We start from the raw sequence: 20,760 nt of genomic DNA on the forward strand, positions 1-20,760 counted from the left end.
TTCTTGCTGAGCGTAGCCCACGATGGGGATTGTGAGGCTTTTATGATGCAGTTTGGGTGGGTGATTGAAATCCTGTAGTTTTGGAGAAAGGTGGAACCTTCTCCTCCCCACCCCCCTGCCTCCCTTGATCCCTGAGCTGGATTGATGCACATGGAAGACCTTCTGATGGGCTCCTTGCTAGGCTTCTCCTTTGCGAGCCTGAAACTGTCTAGGAGCTGCGGAGCTCCAGTTCTGCACATAGAGCTGTATTCCTGCTGAGCGGCTCAGCACTGTGCTTCTGCAGCACCTGTCCATGCTGAGTGCCTGCTCTGTACAGTTGGCATGGAGGTCCCACAGGCAGCTGGGGCTGGGCAGGCCACGCAGGCAAGCTGGAAGGGGTCTGATCTGACTGATAGTTGAGAAGCACAGTCCCCAAAATGGTGATCTAGGCAGCCTGTGTGACCGCATGCCGGTGCTGAGGAAGAGGTGGTGTGCCCCGAGCTCTCCTACCTGCGTCTCCTGGGTCATACGTGGCACCACCAATGAATCATAGAATCATAGAATGGTTTGGGTTGGAAGAGACCTTAAAGATCATTCATTTCCGACGCCCATGCCATGGGCAGGGACATCCCCTGGACCAGGCTGCCCAAGAACCCATCCAGCCTGGCCTTGAACACTTCCAAGGAGAGGACATCCACAACTTTCCTGCGCAACATGTTCCAGTGCCTCACCACCCTTGTTGTGAAGAATTTCTTAAGGTCTAGTCTATATATTCCCCCCCTTCCCCTCCCCCCTCCCAATTTAAAGCCATTCCCCTCGTTCTATCACTACATGTCTCTGTAAAAAGTCCCTCCCCAACTTTCTTGTACACCCTCTTTGGTGCAGCATCCCTCTGCATAAAGAGGGACCAGAGTCATTGCAGAGGAGAGAGAATGAAAGAGGGGTCGAGAACTGGCTCTTGGGCATTCAAACATGGTGTTTGACAGTCCTGGGATCTGTTCCCAGTGTCCCATGCTACTCCTGTACATTGCCTAACACAGAACATAAAAGTTGTCTTGCTGCCAGACACGTGAAGCCAAGAGGTGGGTTTTTTTACTGAGAAGTGCCCAGAAGTTAGGGTTTGTGGTACCTGGCTGCTTGTTACCTTGGGCCAGGTCCAGTAAAGCGTGTCAGCAATACGCAGTTCGTTAAGTGAATGTCTGCGATCTGCCAGACTGCAAAAGTGTCTGTGTGCTGTGAGTCATTACACCAGAAGCACACCCTAAGCAACCAAAAGTGCATTGCACTGTGTCAGGCATAAAATTTGGACAGGAAACAGAGGGGTTTTGGCTTCAGCAGACAAATCGAACCCCTTGTGTAAAGAATTTGCAATTTCAAGAGGAAAACTTGGAAGGAGGGAAGAATGTACAAATAGTGCCAAGAAACAGACTCACTTATCTGGCACAAAATATGAAGAAATCTTTCCAGCTGATGGTGAGATACCCAAAAGCACTGCAGCGGTCACAAGTTAGCAAACTTATTTGTCTCTTTGTTCCAGGTAATATTAGTAATTTTCCAGTAGATTCTGAGGACCCTACAGTATGTTATAAAATCCCTTTTGGGTGACAAGAGCAAGAACATAAAGCAGATTCTAAGTTTGTCAGGCACATATATTCATGTTTCACTGATGAAAACCAACAGAACAGAAAGTTCTTTTGAACTTGGCTGTAGGTGTATACAATGAGCTCATGTAGATCCAGGTGCAGCCATTAAGGAAACATTTGATATTGTGAAGTTGCTTGAACTTCAAATACTGATACTTCTAGAAAGTGTGTTATTTAATATAAGTGTAAATACCAGGAAAGAAAGGGAACTGCTTTTTTTAGCTTGGGAAGTCATGTGCTTTCTCAACAATAAATACAATTAACCATTGACCTCATTTTGCACACATGAAGTGAGATGTAGTGAGGTGTAATGATGTAGAACCTGTGACATTATCCCTCTGTGCATTGCTGATAAATGAACCTATGACAACATTGCTAACCTACCGAAGGCCACGCTTGAGCTCTCTTCTGCCTACAAAACATAAATCCCCTGCTTCTGATCCTGTTCCCAAATGTTTCTTTGCAGAGCTCATCTTGGTGATTTTCCTGCCTTTGTACCTCTAAACTCAGGAAAGTGTCAAACTCATTTCATGTGCCAAGAGGTGGCTGCTGAGCAGGATGAACTTGGCCCGGGGCTGGCCAGCCCAGGGTGGCAGTGTCCTGGCAGGGACCCTCATAGCTGTGCCTGGGGAGAACCGAATGCTGCTGGGGCAGCTTCCCTGAGCTTAGCATTTTTCCTTCAGCTGTTGAATTTCAGTGTGGTGTGCTTGGTACATGCCTGGTGAGAAAAAGCTGATGGTTCGTGTTCATGAATGCGTTGAGGATCATTCTTGGCTAAGGAAGTTGTATTAATAAGTAGTAATAAGAAAGACAGGCCTCCTCCTGCACTCCAAATTAATTTGTTTCAACATTGTAAAGTAAGAATTCATATTTTTTTCACTGTTTTGTCTCCTTTTTAAAATTATTTCCAACTTCTAGTGGCCTCTAAAGTCGGTAAAGAATTTAGACAGTATGTTGCCTTCCTTTGTATTGGTGTTAAGTGGAGGCGTCAGCACAGTTTACAGTCTTGGTGGGGAGAGTAAAATGATAGATAGTTGGTCAACAAAACTTTAGACCAAACTCTTCTCTCTGCAGATATTTGTCCTTTGAAATGCTGACACCAAATCTCTTCAGATTTTAAAGGCTGCATGTTACTCTTCAGTTTCTGGTATTGAAGTCAATTTCTCACAAATATTGCCTAGAAGTCTTATATTCTTGCCTTCATTGATGTATTTAGATCCTGAAATGTATTGATCATATCTTTTAAATTCCTTTGTGCAAGACTAGAAATAAACTCCCCTAGGTCAAGTTCTGTTTATACAGTGGACTGTTCTTGCAGAATTACCTTCTTGACTTAATAGCTTCCTTTTGGATGACATTTCTGCCAGAAAGAAGACAAATTGTCGAAGGTCAGCGTGCAGATCAGCTCAGAGTGTGGGAGGAGATTGTAGCAGATCAGCTAAATTGCAGCAGGCCTGGCCAGCAGCGTTGGGCAGCATGATGCCGGCCAGCGGCAAGACACTGTGGGAGCGCAGCTCCCTCCCCACACTGTAATGTGCAGCAAGAGCCCTTTGGCTTTTGGATGCTATCAGGCTGTAATTTGTCCCGTTTAGTCTGTTCTTCAGCCTGAAGAACTTAACTGGCACGGTGACAATGAATTAGATCAGCATAGCTGATCCTTTCAGCTTAAATGTTGACAGGTTCAGTGGTCCTCCAGACTCTTTACATTAAACCTAGCAATTACCTGGCTGTACCCAAAGTAGTCACGTTCGTTTGCAGATGTTACACAGTGCAATTTTCCCTGCACCTTGCCTCCCACTGATTCCTGCAACCTTCTTTGAAACTGTTGTCTTACAAATAGTTGGGAGCCGAAACCTCGCTGCTGAATCTGCTCTCCTAATTGCACATCGGCTGTGATGCTGAATTGGTCTCCTGATGTGTAACATCAGGGAACCAGGACTAAAGGACCTCATGCCATAACCCTACTCTTGGTGAACTTGATGCTGTTCCATATATATATGTATGTTATATAGAACACATTATGTTATATAGCACACATTCTATATACGATACATATACATACATATATACGTTACCTATATAACACAGTTTGTTTTGTTTTTATATATATATAAACAAATAAATATGAGTTGATAGAGAATAGTTCTGCTGAAGTTAAGGGCTTTAAATTGTATGAAGTTTATGGTAAGAGGATAATCAGGGCTGCAAGCACCAATAGAAGTGGCACCAAAATCTGTGCATTTTGCAGATGTACTTGAAAAATGAAGCTAAAACTTGACTCCATGCTTGTCTTGTCATATACTGTGTTCATTGAGGTGGGGATCAGTGTTTTTCTGTGGCATTTCTAGCTACTGCACCTTAATTCTGTTTAAAGTATGCCTCCAAAGCCTGTGCACATAGGGGGAAAAATGCTAAAGCACAACTGCGTCATAATTAAAACAAGGGAGTTGTCTTTTCCCTTTGCAAATTCTTCTATTTATTGTATGTTCTACAAGAGAAGAAATATAAAAGTCTCCTTTTAATTTAGCTTTTTATCCTTTGAAGTTATTTTGGTTTTTTTTCACATTGGTGATGTAATTTATGTAAATAATCATCTATCTATGAAAGGAGTGTGTCTGTCAAAAGCTAAAATAAAAAACATCCGTCATTTTGAAGTGATTAACATTCTCCAGATGTTTAAATCATCAGATTTCAGGAGTTTCCCTTTGTTGTGATAATGATATAGTATCCAGAACAAGAATGTTTACTTTTTTGTATGGGTCAAACACAGATTTTTCACAATCTTATTAAAGCATGCAGTTTATTGTAATTGTATGTGCAGATGAAAGCATATGCAGTTATTATTTCCTTTAATTGTAAACTGCTGCTGGTAATTTTACTGTACTGCTGAAACAAAAGGAGTGAACTTGAAAGGACCACCACTGCCCACTTGTGTAATCAATTTATAGATGTCAAGTCTCTACAGAGATGGTTATCCTGCTCTGTTCGAGGAGTGGTGACATGCTACCACCCTGCAGCCAGCCCTCTCCCCCTCCTCTGCTTTGGGGGAGCTGCTTGGGCATACAGTAGATGTAGCTGATAATATTAAGTGACAGTTCTGAACCGTTGTAGTCAAATGTGTTTAGCTTGTTCAGCTTTAGACTTCAGGGAAGAAATCAAACATGCATTCTTCTCTAATGCGAGGGACCTCGTGGTTGATCAAGAGAGATTTATCCGTCCTGCTCCAGCCAGTTCTCTATGGTAACTAGAGCCTCAAAGCCTTGCTGGAGACTAAGGGCAGGGGGGGTTACAAGCAAGGAAAAGGGCTACACGTGGATAAAACGGGTCATTTCCTCTCCTTTCTGTTGTCATTGCAGAGCAAGACCCTTCAATTCATAAAACTAGCTAACGTACAAGAGAAATGTGCAGATCTTGTGTGTCACCACCTTGGCAAACTTTTCTCAGTGCTGACAAAATACACCTGGACAAAACTCTGAGCAGGCTGCTTGATGAAGGCAATGAGACGACATGTTTGTTTTTAAAAAACCTCTCCTGAAATAGAAATTTTGGTAGATTCCCCTCAAAAAATAATAGATAATTGTTCCAGGTAAATAACCGCCCTTTCTTCCCCAAGATTTAAATTGAGCTGAAATGTTAACCAAAAAATAGTTCAAAATCTAACATTTTTTCAGTTGATGGAGGGTGCTTGTGAAATGAATAACTACGCCCTGCAGGATCGCAGTATTAGGTAGCCAAGGCAGGGACAGTGTGTGATGCTGCCTCCCAACACCTTCCCCACAGGGCTTGTTTTAGCACGCAGCTGTCCACTTAGTGGCTCCAAGCAAGCTTTTCTTCGAAAGATGTACAAATCTGTCAGAGCGATTTCTGCCTTGACCCATCCAGGACTCGTGTTTCTCAAAGGCTGCGCTTGGATGGGTCCGCAAGGGAGAAGCTCAGCCGGGTCCCAACATCTCATGTGCATTATGGGAAACTTGCCTTTCCCCAGGCATTATAACACCCTCCTCGGTGTCCTTTACTCCATGGGAAAAAGGCAGAGAAGCGAAAGCTGTGTTTTGTGGAAGAGGAGAAACCAGGATTTCTCTCTGTTCTCGCCAGTCCCTGCCAACATACTATACATGATTAAGTCTCTAAAATGTTAGTCTGTTTTTTCATCTGGATCCTTGGATTTGATTTTGCCTCAGGCAAGGTAAAGAGAAAAGTCATCGAAACACAGTTTTCTGTGGCACGCAACCTTTACAGCGTCACAAGGTACTTGCCTAGGATGGCCAAAATAATTTATTAAGGACTTTAAGATTTATTTGTGAAGAAACCAGATTGTTCCACAGAAACCTGTGCTGCACCCAAAGGGCTGAAATGGTGAGCTAGATCAGCCGAGGAGCTGAGATGCGAAGGGAGAAAAAACACACACATGTGGTCAGAGCTCTGCGTGCTGTCCCTAGAGCAGCAGGAGAGAGTTGGTAATGAACAGACAGAGCTCATTGGTGGTTTCCTGAGCCCTCACGCATCAGGAAGTTGGGCACTTTGGGGAGTCTGACACCAGCTGGGGGCTCTGCTCTGCTGTGCGGGTCTGATTCTCCATCCCTAGGGCTTCTGGGCAGCTCAGCTGCTCTGCCAGCTTAGCAGGCACAAAGTCCTCCCTGGTAAGCATGGGCATGAGGATAAGGTCAAATCCTTCACCCTTCTCAGTGTGCTCCTATGCTCTCTAGAAACTGGTGGGCTTCAGAATATGTAATCAATTATGCAAATGTGCCTGTTACAGACTGGGTGAGCTGCTCAGATGGGCAAATGCAACCAGGCGCATTTGTCTAAGTACAAGGAGAGTGGGTGGACGGGTTTCGTTCTTAGCATTGGATCAACTGGGAATAAAACAGTTCTCACTTGGAGAGTTACGTCAGCGACATCAAGTGTAAATGATGAATTAAAGCCAAAGGCTCTCTTCTGTTTTGTCCTACCTTGGTATTTTCATACAATAGTGCTGTGCAGTGCACTCTGGACTCCTTGTGCTAATTAAGAAGGTAAATGCAATTATTTGTATTGGGGTCTGGGTGAGGGGTGGAGGAGGTGGTGGGAGCATGGGGACAGGAGCATGGGGAGAGGACGGGCTGGGCTCAGCAAGTGGGCAGGTGCTAGAGAGGAGCAACTCAGAGGCTACCAAGTCTGGGGAGGAAAAGCGGGTGTCTGGGCCACCACTCGCCGCTGCCACAGTGCCACATTTGTGCAGGACTATTCCTACCAGTCGGGGGGAAGGGGTGATGGTCCCTGTGCCCCGGGGTCCCCTCCTGCCCCTCTGCACAGCTGGGCAGCTCGCTGGCATGAGCAAGGGCAAGAGAAAGGACCTTTTTCCTTGGCTGAGCGCTCCACTTGGGTTGTATTGACTCTCTCCCGACCATTGGCCTGATGCTACTTTCAGGGTAAGAGGCGTGGTGGTGCTCTGCAAGAATGTGTTGTAAATACAGGTGTAAGAAAGGAAATCATTTCTGCCATTGTGTGTTGGCTTCACTGTGCATTCTGTATTCCCTCTGAGTCTGACTAACTTTTTTTTTTCTCCTGAATAATGCTGAAACAGACTCTTCCTCTTTCTGGAGTAACTTATTTTTGTGAGTCTTCCATTACCTCATTCATATAAGCTTGCTAATTGGGCTGAAATATGAGCCAGTTGTGTGGTTTTTTCCCCCCTTGATATACTGGACCCTCCTAAATGACAGCTTTGGAAAACAAATGATAGCTGTGAAAGTGAGTTAAAAATCTCCACTAAAATGGTCATTCTACTGCACTACAGCCTTTAGCACCCAGAAATACGAGTTCTGCTATCGTTCTTCTCCCTGGTTTTGTACACAGTAGCAAGTGCTGCCTTTCTAATGCAGCATTACATGAAATGGTGCAGTTTGACCTCTGTGCTCCCAGTGCCTGTCCCACCACTGCAGTCATGGATGTGGCAGCGCTTCAGTGCTAAACTTCTTTTAGAGATGTGCCAGTGGACAGTGGAAGTGTTACAGAGTTTCTCCCTGTGAACATACTCTGAAGCAAAATTCAGCTATTTCAGAGCAGTAGCAATTATGTAAATTTATTTTAAAGGTATACATGGCTTCCTACAGATGGGTGTATGTGTTTCTGAACCCCGAATGCCTGTGAGTGCTGCAGGTTGGCACCTCAGTGGGGCTGGAGTCGTCAGTGCTGCCTTTTCAGTGCTGTGGGCTGGAGTGAACCTTGATGGTCTCCGAGGCATTTTCCCCTTGTACCAGGACCCCCTCAGGTGTGCTGCACACCTCTACAGAAAACTTGGGAGGGGTTATAAAATAAATACGATATGCCAGCAAAACAGATGATTTCTGGTAAGAAGTGGTATAAATTCAAGCTCTTGTCTTGAATCTGGTTCCCAGACAAACAAAACTCTAAACTCCAGCACCTACACACCCATCAGTGCTTTTAATTGACTTCAGTCATTTGAGCATTTCTTCATCCTTATTTCCCATGTAACTGCAGGTTTGTTATGTGCCATGGAGTCCAGATGACATCCCAGCCAGCTTCTGCTGCTTTCTTTCAACTTCATACCTGGAATTGAAGTTCACACAATATTTTCAGCCCCCCGTCCCCCACAAAAAAAAAAAAAAAGGGAAAAAAAAGGAAAGATACAGAGTGAGGAAGTAGAGGGGCAGGAGGAGAAAAGACAAACAAAAAATACAGTTCGCTTAAAAATATCTCTGCTTGATAGAGGCTAAAAGGTGGCAGCTGTGCCAAAGTAGTGGACCCTAAATCGTTGAGGAAAAGAGAGCAGGGAAAGCTCTGATTGCTTCTGGTACAGTGGTGAATGTGCGCTCTCAGCCATAAATCAAGCAAGCTTAAAAAAAAAGACTCAATCAAGGCAATAATGGCCTCCACTTCACAATCAGACAAGTGCTCCTACTTCAGAAATCTTACCATTTAAGGCTGATTGCTAACCCTGGCCTCATTTCTAATCTAAAGGGCGAGTAATAATTTGGAAAAGGAATTATAACAACTTCCCAACCATTTGGTAAATCGTTATTATTTTAAAGGGGTGTTGGGAGGCTGTTGCTGTTTGTCAGACAGTTTGTCCCTGCTGCTGCGCTACCACTTCCACCGCACTGATTCTTGCTAATGTCAGACTAGAAGGAAAGAAATGCACAGCGAAAATATATAAGAAAGAAAAGCCCAGTGCGACATTCTGATCACAGGTCTTCAGCGAGTTACAAGTTTAGATGAAGGCACACAAAGAGAGAAGAAACGGCTCCTTTTTTGTTCCTGTACAGTGCCCACAGCCTTCTGTTGGGATGAGGGCTTGTGCGGAGCAGGGATGCTGTTTCTACTCCAGGAGCTCCTGCTGGAGTTGTCTTGGGTGGGAAGCTCTCCGCCTCAGAAAGGCCCCAAGCGCGCAGGGTGCTGCAGTGCCTGAGATGCTTCTGTGCCTGGGCTGCTGCAGTGCCTGGGTTGCTGTGGGGCCAAGGATGCTGTGGGGGTCGGGGTGCTGCGGCAGCCTCCTCGCAGGCCATCGAGGTGCTGGGGCAGCTGCCCCACTCCTGGATGGCGGTTGTGCTGCCTCGGCCCTCACGCTCAGGGGCTCCCCAGCCTAATGGGGACGAGGCTTTACTGGCCTGACACCACCTACACCGTTCCTCAGATGCAGTGCCACCAGAGATGATATTAATAATTTAACTGACAGGCTATCAGGAAGAGAAACGCACGTTATATTAGTGTAGAACCCTGGCACCTTAATTACATTTATTGCACTTGTTTTCCCCTTTCAAGCATGCAGAACTGCATGTGTAAATATTTCAATATTTATGTAAATATTTATTTAAACATCTGCTCCAGATCTGTTGTGATTTTCATGTGTTTTTTTCTAGGGAGAAAGCCCTGAATGAGAGGATTTGGGCAATGTGCATTCCTGCCATGAATTTGGGGATTGCCACACCGCAGAACATGGGATTCCATCAGCCTCTTTTCCGAACGACAAAGCATTGAAAAACAGATGCAATGTGACCCAGAGTGAAAAGAATGAGGGAGATCTGTGCCCGGCTTTCCCTAGGTTACTGGATCCTGCTGAAATCATGACAGTGTTTTGATAACAGCAGGCATTTGTGACCAAAATACCTCTTATTTTAGAGAATCGAGGACAAAACGGGATGCCATAATTTCCCGCATGACTGTGATACATTTTGTAAATAGGACTGTCAGTAGGTTTTGGAGGGGCGCAAAATTTCATTCACTGACTCAGGAGTTAAATGCAGCACCAGCTTTAATGCACATTATAAACCTTACTGCTGGTTTGCCTTGTGAAGGGATCTGCTGCCACGGTTATTTCAGTCTGTCTTTTAAACATGATTTGAAGACAGACTGATTCGAAAATTTTCAGCGACCTAGTGAAATCTGAACTGCTTATTGCTGGACAAAAAGTACGATGCTTCCATCAAAATAACAACTTGGAATGTGTTTTATTAAAGGGACTCCATCTAATATTACCCTGGAGTGCTGGGGATTTGAAAACACATGCTTGAATTTGAACTTTTGTATCTAGGTAATAGGAATGAGGGGGAAACGGTAATTTGTAATATTTGTAAAATACGCACATTTGGGGCCAAATTCTGATCCTGCGTAGAACCAGCCACAGTGTTGCTGCATATATTTTCCAAAAGCGGCACATCCCTGGGTGCTGCCTATCATTCCAAGGCGAAGATGGTGCGGGGAAAACATGCAGACCCTGCACAGGGCTCTGTAAAAATTGCTGTATTTTGCTCTCTCCTCACTGCTCCATTTCTGCACAATTTCTGCGGTGAATGTCTTTTCAGTGAGGGAAAAACGAAACCAGGTTCAGTCTCTGTGGAAAAATTCTGCCTAAAATATGCCGCCAAGGGATGGAAAATAACGGGAAAAAGTAAATTGTGTGCATAAACTCTGAGCGCATTTCACTTGTAAATATTCCTTGGGTTTTGTTAGCAATGTTATGCAAAAATATGTAAATCAGCGGATTATAAAAGAGCAGTACTGCCAGTTTAATATTGATACAGGACCGATCGGGAGGTAGAACACTACTTAGAAAGCAAAGGGATCCATTTACATCTCAGTTAGTGGAGAAACAGCGGTCAGTCCCAGAAAAAACGGGTTTTGCAGTCGAGCTGTTTGGTATTTCAGGAGTTTAAATGATTTATGCGACACGGGTGGGACAACCCCCAGGGGCTGATTTTTCTCTTTGGAAGATGGTGGTGTGAGTCCAACCGGCCCCAGAGACCACTGAGCCAGGCCGAGGCGAGGCCTGCGGCCGACGAGTCCTGACGTCGAAGTGCAGTGACAGTTGCGTTGGGGTCCTCGAGCGAGGGGGCCGTGCTCTGCCGTCTGCGTTGGGACTTCTCAGCCCTGTACCCAGAGCCGTGTTCCATCTTTGCCTCCTGCCACTGGTGCCGTGTCGCTGGGTCACTGCGGCGCGCAGGCATCCCGGGGCTGGGAAAGGGACACTGCGGCGTCCTATTCCCTCCAAGCAGACAAACCCAGGGAACGAGAGCCATTCCAGCGGAACAGCCCGAATAAAACACACGAGGGTTTGTTTAGGGGCTGTGAGTTCCAGATGCGGGGGGACCCTTGGCTTAACGTCGCGGTGTCACTGTTGGAATGATCACAGGGAGGGGGATGCGGGTGTTCCTGGCATCGGTGTCACGGGCACCGCGAGCAGGACGCTTCCCGGTTTCGGAAGCTGCCTCTGCAGTTCACGCACCGGGGCAGACGCGGTCCTGCTGAACGCGTCACGCGGGGCGCTCGGTGCGGGGTCGCTGCGGCGTCCGGAGGGCGGCGGGACGGGCACCGCAGGACGGGCTGGGGGCCACGGACGAGCCCCGGGGGGCTCCCCGCGGTGGGGAACGCGGCTGCGCTCCTACCCGAGGCGGAGGGCTCTGCCCCGGGTGATCGGGGCCGTGTGCGGGGGCCGTGTATGGGATCGGATCCGTGTGCGGGACTGTGTGCGGGTCTGTGTGCAGGCTCCGTGTGCGAGTCCGTGTGCGGGTCTGTGTGCGGGATCCTTGTATGGGATCCACGCGCGGGTCTGTGTGCGGGACCCTTGTATGGGATCGGGTCCAAGCATGGGTCCGTGTGCGGGTCTGTGTATGGGATCGGCTCCGTGTGCGGGTCTGGCTCCGTGTGCGGAGTCCGTGTATGGGATCAGGTCCGTGTGCGGGATTGGATCCACGCGTGGCTCCGTGTGCGGGGTCCGTGTGCGGGTCTGTGTGCGGGACCCTTGTATGGGATCCGTGTGCGGGACCCTTGTATGGGATCCGTGTGCGGGGTCCGTGTCTGGGATCGGCTCCGTGTGCGGACCGTGTCCGAGCTCTCCCCGCGGCGGTGGCAGCGCCGCCGGCACCTGCGACCCAGCGCCGCGCTCGCCCATCACCGCGTTTCCCGTGCCGCGTCCAAAATGCCGTAAAATCGCATTTAAACGGTATTTAGAGAACTCAGCCAGGAAATAACGCGTTTAGGGGCATGAAAGAGCGCGTCCTGCTCGACCGGGCGCAGCCCCGACGCCTCGGCTGCCACCCGCCCCCAGCTCGGGCTGTTGGGCCCCCTCTCACCCCTCGCGACTCTCGGCTGTTGGATTTTACCCTTTCTGCTGCCCTGGCCGTGCCGTGTCGAGCCTCGTCCCAGCACAGCGCTGCGATTCCTCGGCTCCGTGCCGGCGGAGGGGAAAAGCCCCGAGGAGATGCGCGTCCACCCCGCGGGGAGGTGCTGGGAGCGGCGCGGCTGCCGGCGAGGGAATGGTTAAACGACCGGCTTGTTCGCTTCTAGTGGTCGTCTTCAAAGAAATCTAATTACAGTCACTACAAAGCTTGATTACGGCGTTATTCGAGGGAAGAAATTACCTTCTTTTTGATAAAAATTCAATTGGCTTTGAGAACAGTATTTCTCTTCTCGTGGGGTCGTGCGGAATGAAAACAAAATAAGATCTATTTCTTTTCCCCGGTATAAAATTGACCAAAGTACTGCATCTGCTCAGTTACCAGAGAGAAACCTCATCCAGAAAGCAGAATAAAAGCTTATGTGTAGTTTCTGTGTGGAACAGGGTTATTGTTCTCTGTAGTTAAAAAGGGCTGAGGATGCTCTGCTCCTGACGTCTGGATGTCTGTCTGCTGCTGTCGCACCAGAGCTGGGCGGTTTAAAACAGCACTTTTTACAGGATTTGCTTTCTCTTCCTGTAAAGAAATAAAGAAAAAAAAAATCGAGGAAAGTTTAGGTATACGATTATCTATTTTTTTTTATAGACTCAAATTTCTTTTCAAGGAGAAAAAGCACAGCGCACACCACTGGTGTTGCTTCCAACCGGAAAGTTAAATGTCCTCCTTAATATCACATTGTGTAAAATCAAATTGAGAAGATATTGCAAACTAATTGTGTATTTTCAGTAATCAGAAGTATTAAAGACTTTCTAAGACTCCAGGGCACGGTATATTTAAGAGTACAAAATTGTTTTAAAAATTTGAGACTAAATTTTATACAATTGCATGTAGTTGTTAAGTGCAGGGAAATTCAAGTAAAGGATTAATAGGAGTGGTGGCTGAGAATGGATAACCCGTCCCATCCTGAGGCTTTAACTCCATTTGAAAACAGTGCTTTTTACTGCAATCTGATGCTGTTACTGTTATGTTCTTGTAAACTGATCTAAGTACTCAAGTTTCAGAGGAAGAAGTCGTTTCAAGCAAATACTTGTGCTTGTGACACCTGTGATTTGTATATAAAGCATTATCGCTGAGTGACTCCCGTGCTGAAGTGCCTGCCCGATGCTGTTTGTGAGCAGGACTCTAATGCCAGGAACAGCAACTTGAAGTGATTTTGTGGTACGGATGACAAATGTTATGGTGAGAGAAGACCATCAGTTACTGGAGGGAATGAACACAGCTGCCTCGCTAGAAACAATTGAATGCAAAGTGAATGAGACTGTACTTTTAAATGTTCCAATATTTAGCAAAAGCAATTATGAAAGTTGGGCTGTAAATACCCTTTTGTTAACTATGGCTAAGCCCACTTAGAAGTGGTAAAGATTTGCCAGTTTTAGGAATCTTATTGCTTCTCAGTAAGTTTCTTTTCTGCCATGAACCCCAGAATTACCTTTCCAAAGGCTCCGTGCAGCCTTCCTGTCTGCTGGGATCCCTGCAGTCTGCAGTTGAGTAATGCATTTAGGGCATGACAGAATTAGTTGCAGGAGCTGGAGATAAAACACAGCTTGACAAAATTAATCTCAAAAGGAACTTGTGAAAGTCGAGTAAGACTCAGGAGAAGTGTGGTTATCCCCTAGAATTAGGGCTAATAGGGGCAGTGATGCAGGGAGCAAGGTGGTGCTGGCATTTGGCACCTCCCCAGCAAGGCTGCAGGACCCCTGAAACTCCCCTTGGTATCGCCTCTGGAACATTCAGGGGAGGAAAAAAATAAGAAAAACTTTGTTATAACTGTTTGATCATTTAGGCAGTGAGGTAACAGGATTCTCTAATTATACTGAGAATCACACAACTACATATTTTTTCTTGTTGTGGGGTCGTTTTGATTTTTTGTATGAGGTCCCCAACAGTCTGCAATAATTGGAGTTAACAGGTATAAAGCAACAAGATGGCCATAGTTAGGGTCAACTTTCTGGGTTAAGACTGTCAAAAAATGTTCCTGAATTTGATATATAACTTCTAAGAGGAACGTGGGATCACATTGCACTGCAGTTGCTGGCAAACCTTATTTCTGAGAACGTAAATCCTGTACGGGCTGTTACACGCTGTCAAGGTTTGGGCATTATTGTACTGCTTGGACTAATTTTTTAAAAGAAAACAAAAGTAAAAGGAGTTTCCCAAAAATGAAGTAGTTTCACTAAATACCTTTTCCTCCGATGCACAGCCCCACAGCTCTGCCCTTGAAAGCACACTGGCATCCTGGGTTATACATAAAATTAGTATCCATGCTCCCTCTCCCACCTTGCACAGGTGCAGTCATGACCATACACAGCTGGAAGCAAAGCCTTCTGAGTTCTGAGGCAGGCTGCCTCGGACACAGCAATGGCAACTCTTTGGGCTGGGGTTGAAGTCTGATGCAGTTTCTTCCAATCTCTGCTTTTTCAGTACTAAATTTTTATCTTCCCATACGTGGGGCAAGGTGACAGCACTGTGAAGTGCACGGCAATGGCTCCCGTTCATTAATGACATCTGCAATCCCTTGCAGGATTGCCAACAGATCAGAGCCAGACCTTGCCAGCATCGCTTTGGAGGTAGAAGGTTGTTCTGGCTGCTCCAAGCAAACCCTCTGCAATCCACACACACCCCGATAACGTGTGGCAGAGCCACATCCCCAGGCCTTGAGAGGCTGCTGACTCCAGCTGCTGTGGGGACCCTCGGCTGCTCCCACCCGTGGTCCTGCTGTTGCACAGGCTGTGGGATCCCAGGTTCACTTGTCCCTGTGGTGGCAGATTCTCTCTGCCCATTCCAAGCCCACCAGGACTCAGCACTTGCTGCAAGCCTCCCAGCAAGCAGCTCCTCAGCATTAGAAATGGTCTCCCCCTGGTTCAGTCAGAATTAAACAAGGATTAGTCCACCCAGATACGAAGGCTTCTTGCAATATTTCAAGATCTTATGTACACATTCACCTCACAAGCTGATTTTCTTTCATCTTCAAAAACTTATCACTAGTGCCTCACCCCCTCCACAGGAGGAAAATTGTAGCGACTACTTTTTCTGTTGTTTGTCCAATTTGTGCTTGCAGCCAGCAGCCAAGGGCAGCATCAGCCTCCAAGTACCTCACTTGACACAACCACAATCTTCTTGCATGGATGGAACCGCGTTGTCTTGATCACCTTGCCACACTTCTGCTGAGATCCTTCGAGCCACCAGAAACAGAGTGAAAGCACGTGCACCGAACTGCTCAGGCTGTACATTAGAAACACCACAAGCAACACAAAAGGCTCAAGTTTATTTTTTCTGGCATGCATGCTGCTGGAAACACAGCCCAACAGGTCTTCCAGAATCTATTTAAAACCCCAACTACTTTTCCCTTTAGCTGCCACTTTGTATGTAATTTTTTTTTTTAACAGTGGAATTAAAACATCCCCAAGACACAAGTTTACGTAATGGAAACAATGACAACTCCCTGCTCTGTGAACTTGGAGCTACCGCACCAAATAAACCATTTTCCTTCAGTCAGGGCCTTGTTTTGCAGTGTTAGTGTATTACTAGGGGCATAAAAAGCAGGGCAGGCTCAGGATCCATTGCTGCAAATGTTCACAAATTCACCATTGTTCTGCAAAATACACCTGGAGTAAGGAGTGAATTTTCCAGGGGTGCAATACAGGAATGTGCACATTATTGCGCTGGTTTGTGTTTAACAGTTGTTGAGTGCCGATGCTTCACAGCCTGGGAAGAAAGCCTGTTAGGGTACACTTCGGATGACCTTATGCCCGACAGCTAGAACGGGGGCTGAGCACCAGCCACATGGAATGAGATGTAAGGGAGCAAAATCAATGTATGGAGCTGGCTACAAGACTCAAAGGAAAATAACACTTAACGGCCACTGGCCAAGGGAAGCAGAAGATGGCAACACACAGGGGGCTGGAGCCTGAAACACAGCAAAGTGCAGGAAAACAACATCAACACTGCTGCCCAGTGCAATGGCCAGAAAGGATCCAGGACACAGTGGCTGAAGCTGGCACAGAGCAGGACCCAACTTCTAGTTTTCTGTTCTTATCTCCACACCAGAAACTGTCCTTCAGCTGGCTGACACGTAGCTTTGTCCTGTTCTGAGACGGGCATCTGTACTGCTGGCAAAGCTCCTGGATTAAAAACCTTCAGCGATAACAACTAGGCTTTTAGAGTTTCTCTGGTCGGTGAAAATCAGAAGGCCTAAACTCAGCATATGGACACAAAACGCCGCCACTGAGGACATAGCAAAAGGCTGTACCAAACCAGTTATTTCTGTGATAACTAGCAGACAGAGTAAAAGACAGTGCTTTTAAAAAAAACAACACCCAAAACCTTCTAAGGTTTTGTTCTCTGGCATTGAACCTGTGCACAATTCTGTTTAATTACCTTTTTTCTGGTAAACATCCATGGGAGTGTTACTGCTTAGAACAGAGCAGTATTTCTGTCTCTTACAAAGAGCATTACAATTGTTATTCAGTTTGCTTTAGTCTAGATCATGATATCAGCAAAAATATCAAGACTGTTTTCTATATCATCCTCAGGCTCCAGCTCTTCATGCTGATCCTTGGGAGAGGGGCATACTCTTTGTCTGTGAACTGTCTTCCTCTTCCTTCTACGAACATACACAGAGCGACTCCTCTCCATCCCCTCAGAATGCAAGTCATTTGCACCAGCGGCAGTTTGCAAAGCTGACTCTAAGCTTCTGTAGAATCTAGAAAGAAACAAATTATGTCAGTATTACTTTTGTAGGTTTGCTCAGAATCTGCAAAACTGAACAAACAAATGCTTTTGTAATATCACCAAAATGTGCCAAGAGAAGAAAATTGCTACTGACATTGAGATGTTCTAGCCAACACTGGAAGGATAATCAGAAATACCAGGGCGTGTCCTTGTGCGTGTCCTGCTACTCCACTCTGTAATGCCTGGATGTTAGCAATCAAGTGGTGGAGGCACTCAAGTGCCATGAAGACCCTGTTAACCTTACAGAAACTAGAAACGGTATCAGGTTAAATGTCTAATGACTGACAGCATTAGCAATCAGATGGACTGCTGCTATGAGCAGTCACTGCTAACTTTAACCACTACAGAGATTCCCAGTGGACATATAAAAAGAAACTCCTCTGGTTACGTATACATAGGTGCCTCACCAGTATCTGTGTCCCTCGCACTCTGGCACTTCTGCCTGTTCTCTTCCTCAGCTGGACACAATTGTACTGTGTGTAACTCTCCACCACCCTCAAAAATCCTCAGTTTTGCAAACTATGCAAAGCATTTAGTGGTTTAAAGCATGTATTGCCACCTGAATTCTGCTGAGATGGCCACTGTGTTAGAATAACAAATGCTGTTAACATGAGAAAAGAAACTCAAACCACACTTAATAACAAAGTCTGCAAACTCATGTCGCTTACAGGTTTTTCCTTAAATACTTTATAGCCTTTGGAGCTCCTACAATTAATTGAAATTGTATTTTAGACTTTGTAAGAGCTGTCTAGTTTGTGTTTTGGTTTGTTTTTTTTATTTAAACAATCTCTCCTGTGCATTTTTCACTTTCAGATTTAGATGTAATGAACAGGACTAGTGGAATCCAACAAACCTGCCAATCCTCCTTATGTTTTCTTCCATTTTCTGATTAGCTACATGTATCAGAAATTCAATATATTCTTCAGAGACCATCAGTTTCCCCTTGTGTCTCAATGGAACTTCTAAGCAATGAGTGCTCCGGACAGCCTAAAAACACACAGAGAAGGATTTCTCTAGAATAAAGTTTTTTATTTTATTAAGGTTGTTTGAATATTATGGGGAATTTACTAAAGGAAAAAAACCACTCTCCCACAGAATTGGTTAGTTTGCTGTTAAATGAGGCAGAAAGAATTTGCAGTGCTACAGCATGGCCTGTGAAAGCAGTCAATCACGTTACAGCACAGATCTTGGCTTGTAAAAAAACTGAGGCTACAAGTAATGATGGGATTCTGTTATATTCCTTACAGGTCAGTAGAAAAGTCCTTACCATCATAATTTTTCCTCCTCTGCCAACTGTAATACCAGAGTTCCTGAACCCAGAATCAACAGCCACTGAATGCTGAGGAAAAAAAAAGATACCTTAAACAAGTCTCACACACTTTCACAGCAAGGAATAATTCCCAGTAGGTTGCAATGCAGCTCAGTCTCAGTTTTGCAAAAAACTTATTCCAAACCATCTCCCCAGATTAATACAGGAAAATAGATACATTAAAATGTTTTTAAGATCAAACCCATGTAGTGTCACAAATAGTGGGCAGTTTTAAGAGAGCTCCAGTCAATCCTGACTGTCCAATCTAAACCCGTCACTGCAGATGGGACATGACCATCTCTCTGGGCACGGCACTGCATTATCTGGTAGCCATGCACTCAGTCATGCTACTCTTGTACAGCTAGAAGGGCAGCAATGCTATAAAAGCAGCTAATCAGCTCTCTTCTAGATCAATGAAGGAACAAACGCATCATGCATTACTCTCTGGAGTCAGGCTAGAAAAGCAGAAGGCAAAGGTACTATTCAATGAGCTGCAACACAGGAGCCAAATGGCCTGGCTGGCAGCAAAATGCTGTCTACAAACACCGTCACTTTCAGCCCATGAAAGCAACCTGAGCTCGCTGGAAAAGCTTTTTAGCAGGCAATCTGCTTCAGCTTGCAAACCAAGCTGCAGTTGAGTAATTTTGATTTTAAAATGGAAAGCAAAATCTCTACTCACTTTAAAGCTGTGTTTTCTTCATTAGCTTACTTTTAATACCTTGGTTATTAAACATATAGCACATCTGGGACTATTCTAAAGTGCTAGAGCTTGCTCAGGAGCCAACACTTTGACCTTTGCAGCACGGAATATAAGAGAACAATATTGTGATACTGTTACTCAATGTAATTTTACCAGAAGCTGTGCATCCTGCATCTCTTGACACTGCACGTGAAGAACAAATGGTTCAAACTTGAGCACAACATCACCAGTAGCTTTCTCAAGTGCTGCCATCTGGAAAAAACACCAAAATATTTATATTAACACTGGAGATGGGCTACAAAAGAAAGAAAAAACAAAAACAAAAAGAAAGAAAAAAAGTACCTAGTCCATGTGTGAAACAAGCATTAAAATGCAGCCCATGAACTCCAAGGAATCACGTTCAGCTGCTTTTAATTTTTCATTGCTTGTAATACACAGAAATCTCATGGATTTCCATGATTCAGTTTGCTAAGCTTGAGGTTTGATAGCAATTCATAGCAAGAGAGACTTTAAAGATGTACGCTTCTCTGTTTGTGTCTTCCTACATGCAAACAAATAGATTCAGTCAGACAGCACAGACTGAGGGCTGTGTTGCTGCAACCATGTGAAACCTGAGCACAACTATTCAGTTACTTAAAGCTGTTCTTTAAAATAAAAGACATTTACTTCTGAAGCACATTCCTCAACTTTAGAAACTCTTCTCAGGTTCAGCAGATTAAATTTGTGGCCTAACAGACTTGATCACGTTTGAATCCTAGTTTAAAGAATAACACCTACAAAGGTAAAAAAGTCAAAGTTGAAATTAGATGCATAAATACACAAGACAAGGGAAAACAAAAAAAGGGAAGTAACTTCATAACTGTAAAATGCAAGACATCACCTTCAGACCCCCTGAGCTGTGCCAGAAGACTGAGACACTAATGGCAATTTTTCCTGGATTTGCAAGCGTGGAGAAAGCTGTATGATATTCCACAGGGCTTATCAGTACAATTTCCCTACTTTTCTATGCTATCTTTTTTGCAGAGCGGCTCTAAGGGCTGATACTACATTTTTCCATTCAGAAAAGTTGCTCTGAGGCAGTTATATGACTTATTTCATTTCATGGTTATTTAACCAGAAGCACCATCCCCCACCGTTTGCCTTCACTTGCTCAATTTACAGCACTAAGAAATGTGCTGCGTTAACTGGAGAGATGTCAGCTGTTACCCTTTCCTTTGCTGTCTTGTCCAGCCCTTCTCATCTTTCTTGCAAAATGAAAATATTCAATAAAATAATCAGATTCATATGCTTTTTTTAAGACATGATGGCATAAAAGAAAACTGCTGAAGTAGCACTCTCCACTTTCCTTCAAAAATTGAAAACTACTTAAATGTGTTTGTGTAGAATCTCCTCTGTAAATGTTCTTATTTTAAGTTGGAAGCCGGTCTTTCTGAACAGCTAAGTTAGTAATTCCTATTTTCTCTGGAGCGCTGCTTTTCCAGAAAGCATCATCTCAATGCTGCCTGATACAGAACTTCAACCAGTGAAATGCGTGGTTTGATACAGCAATTGTCACTGTGGTGTCAGTGAGGAATACATTTTTTGTATTTCACCCTGTGGCACCTGCTAATGACTCTTATATCACTGCCCAAAGACCAGCAAGCATTCGACAGAAACTGAGCTTATTTCACTTCTGGACAGGACAGCTTTCATTTTGAACAGAGCCACGGCTTTGCAAAACCAAGG

The 20,760-nt window shown here is 45.1% G+C and overlaps 1 protein-coding gene across 1 annotated transcript; it reads right to left on the reverse strand.

The window, feature by feature from the left end:
* Positions 1-16,619: 16,619 nt before the first annotated feature.
* LOC138723411 (tRNA wybutosine-synthesizing protein 3 homolog) lies at positions 16,620-19,616 on the reverse strand. Its single transcript, XM_069862363.1, has 4 exons — positions 19,189-19,616; positions 18,294-18,365; positions 17,880-18,013; positions 16,620-16,997 (listed from the first exon to the last, which is right to left on the reverse strand). The coding sequence occupies exons 1-4, from the start codon at positions 19,285-19,287 to the stop codon at positions 16,775-16,777; spliced, it is 528 nt and encodes a 175-aa protein (XP_069718464.1). The 5' UTR covers positions 19,288-19,616; the 3' UTR covers positions 16,620-16,774.
* Between the last annotated feature and the right edge of the window lie 1,144 nt (positions 19,617-20,760).

The sequence above is a fragment of the Phaenicophaeus curvirostris genome, chromosome 8, assembly GCF_032191515.1.
Source record: "Phaenicophaeus curvirostris isolate KB17595 chromosome 8, BPBGC_Pcur_1.0, whole genome shotgun sequence".
Lineage (NCBI taxonomy): Eukaryota > Metazoa > Chordata > Aves > Cuculiformes > Cuculidae > Phaenicophaeus > Phaenicophaeus curvirostris.

What these genes read in the sequence shown, in the direction of transcription:
- LOC138723411 (XM_069862363.1), bottom strand. Translation starts at nt 19,287, where the DNA reads ATGGCAGCACTTGAGAAAGCTACTGGTGATGTTGTGCTCAAGTTTGAA. An exon ending in GAGGAGGAAAAATTATGATG is followed by an intron (nt 18,014 to 18,293) that starts GTAAGGACTTTT and finishes GTGTGTTTTTAG; the next exon opens with GCTGTCCGGAGCACTCATTG. An exon ending in AACATAAGGAGGATTGGCAG is followed by an intron (nt 16,998 to 17,879) that starts GTTTGTTGGATT and finishes GTTTCTTTCTAG; the next exon opens with ATTCTACAGAAGCTTAGAGT.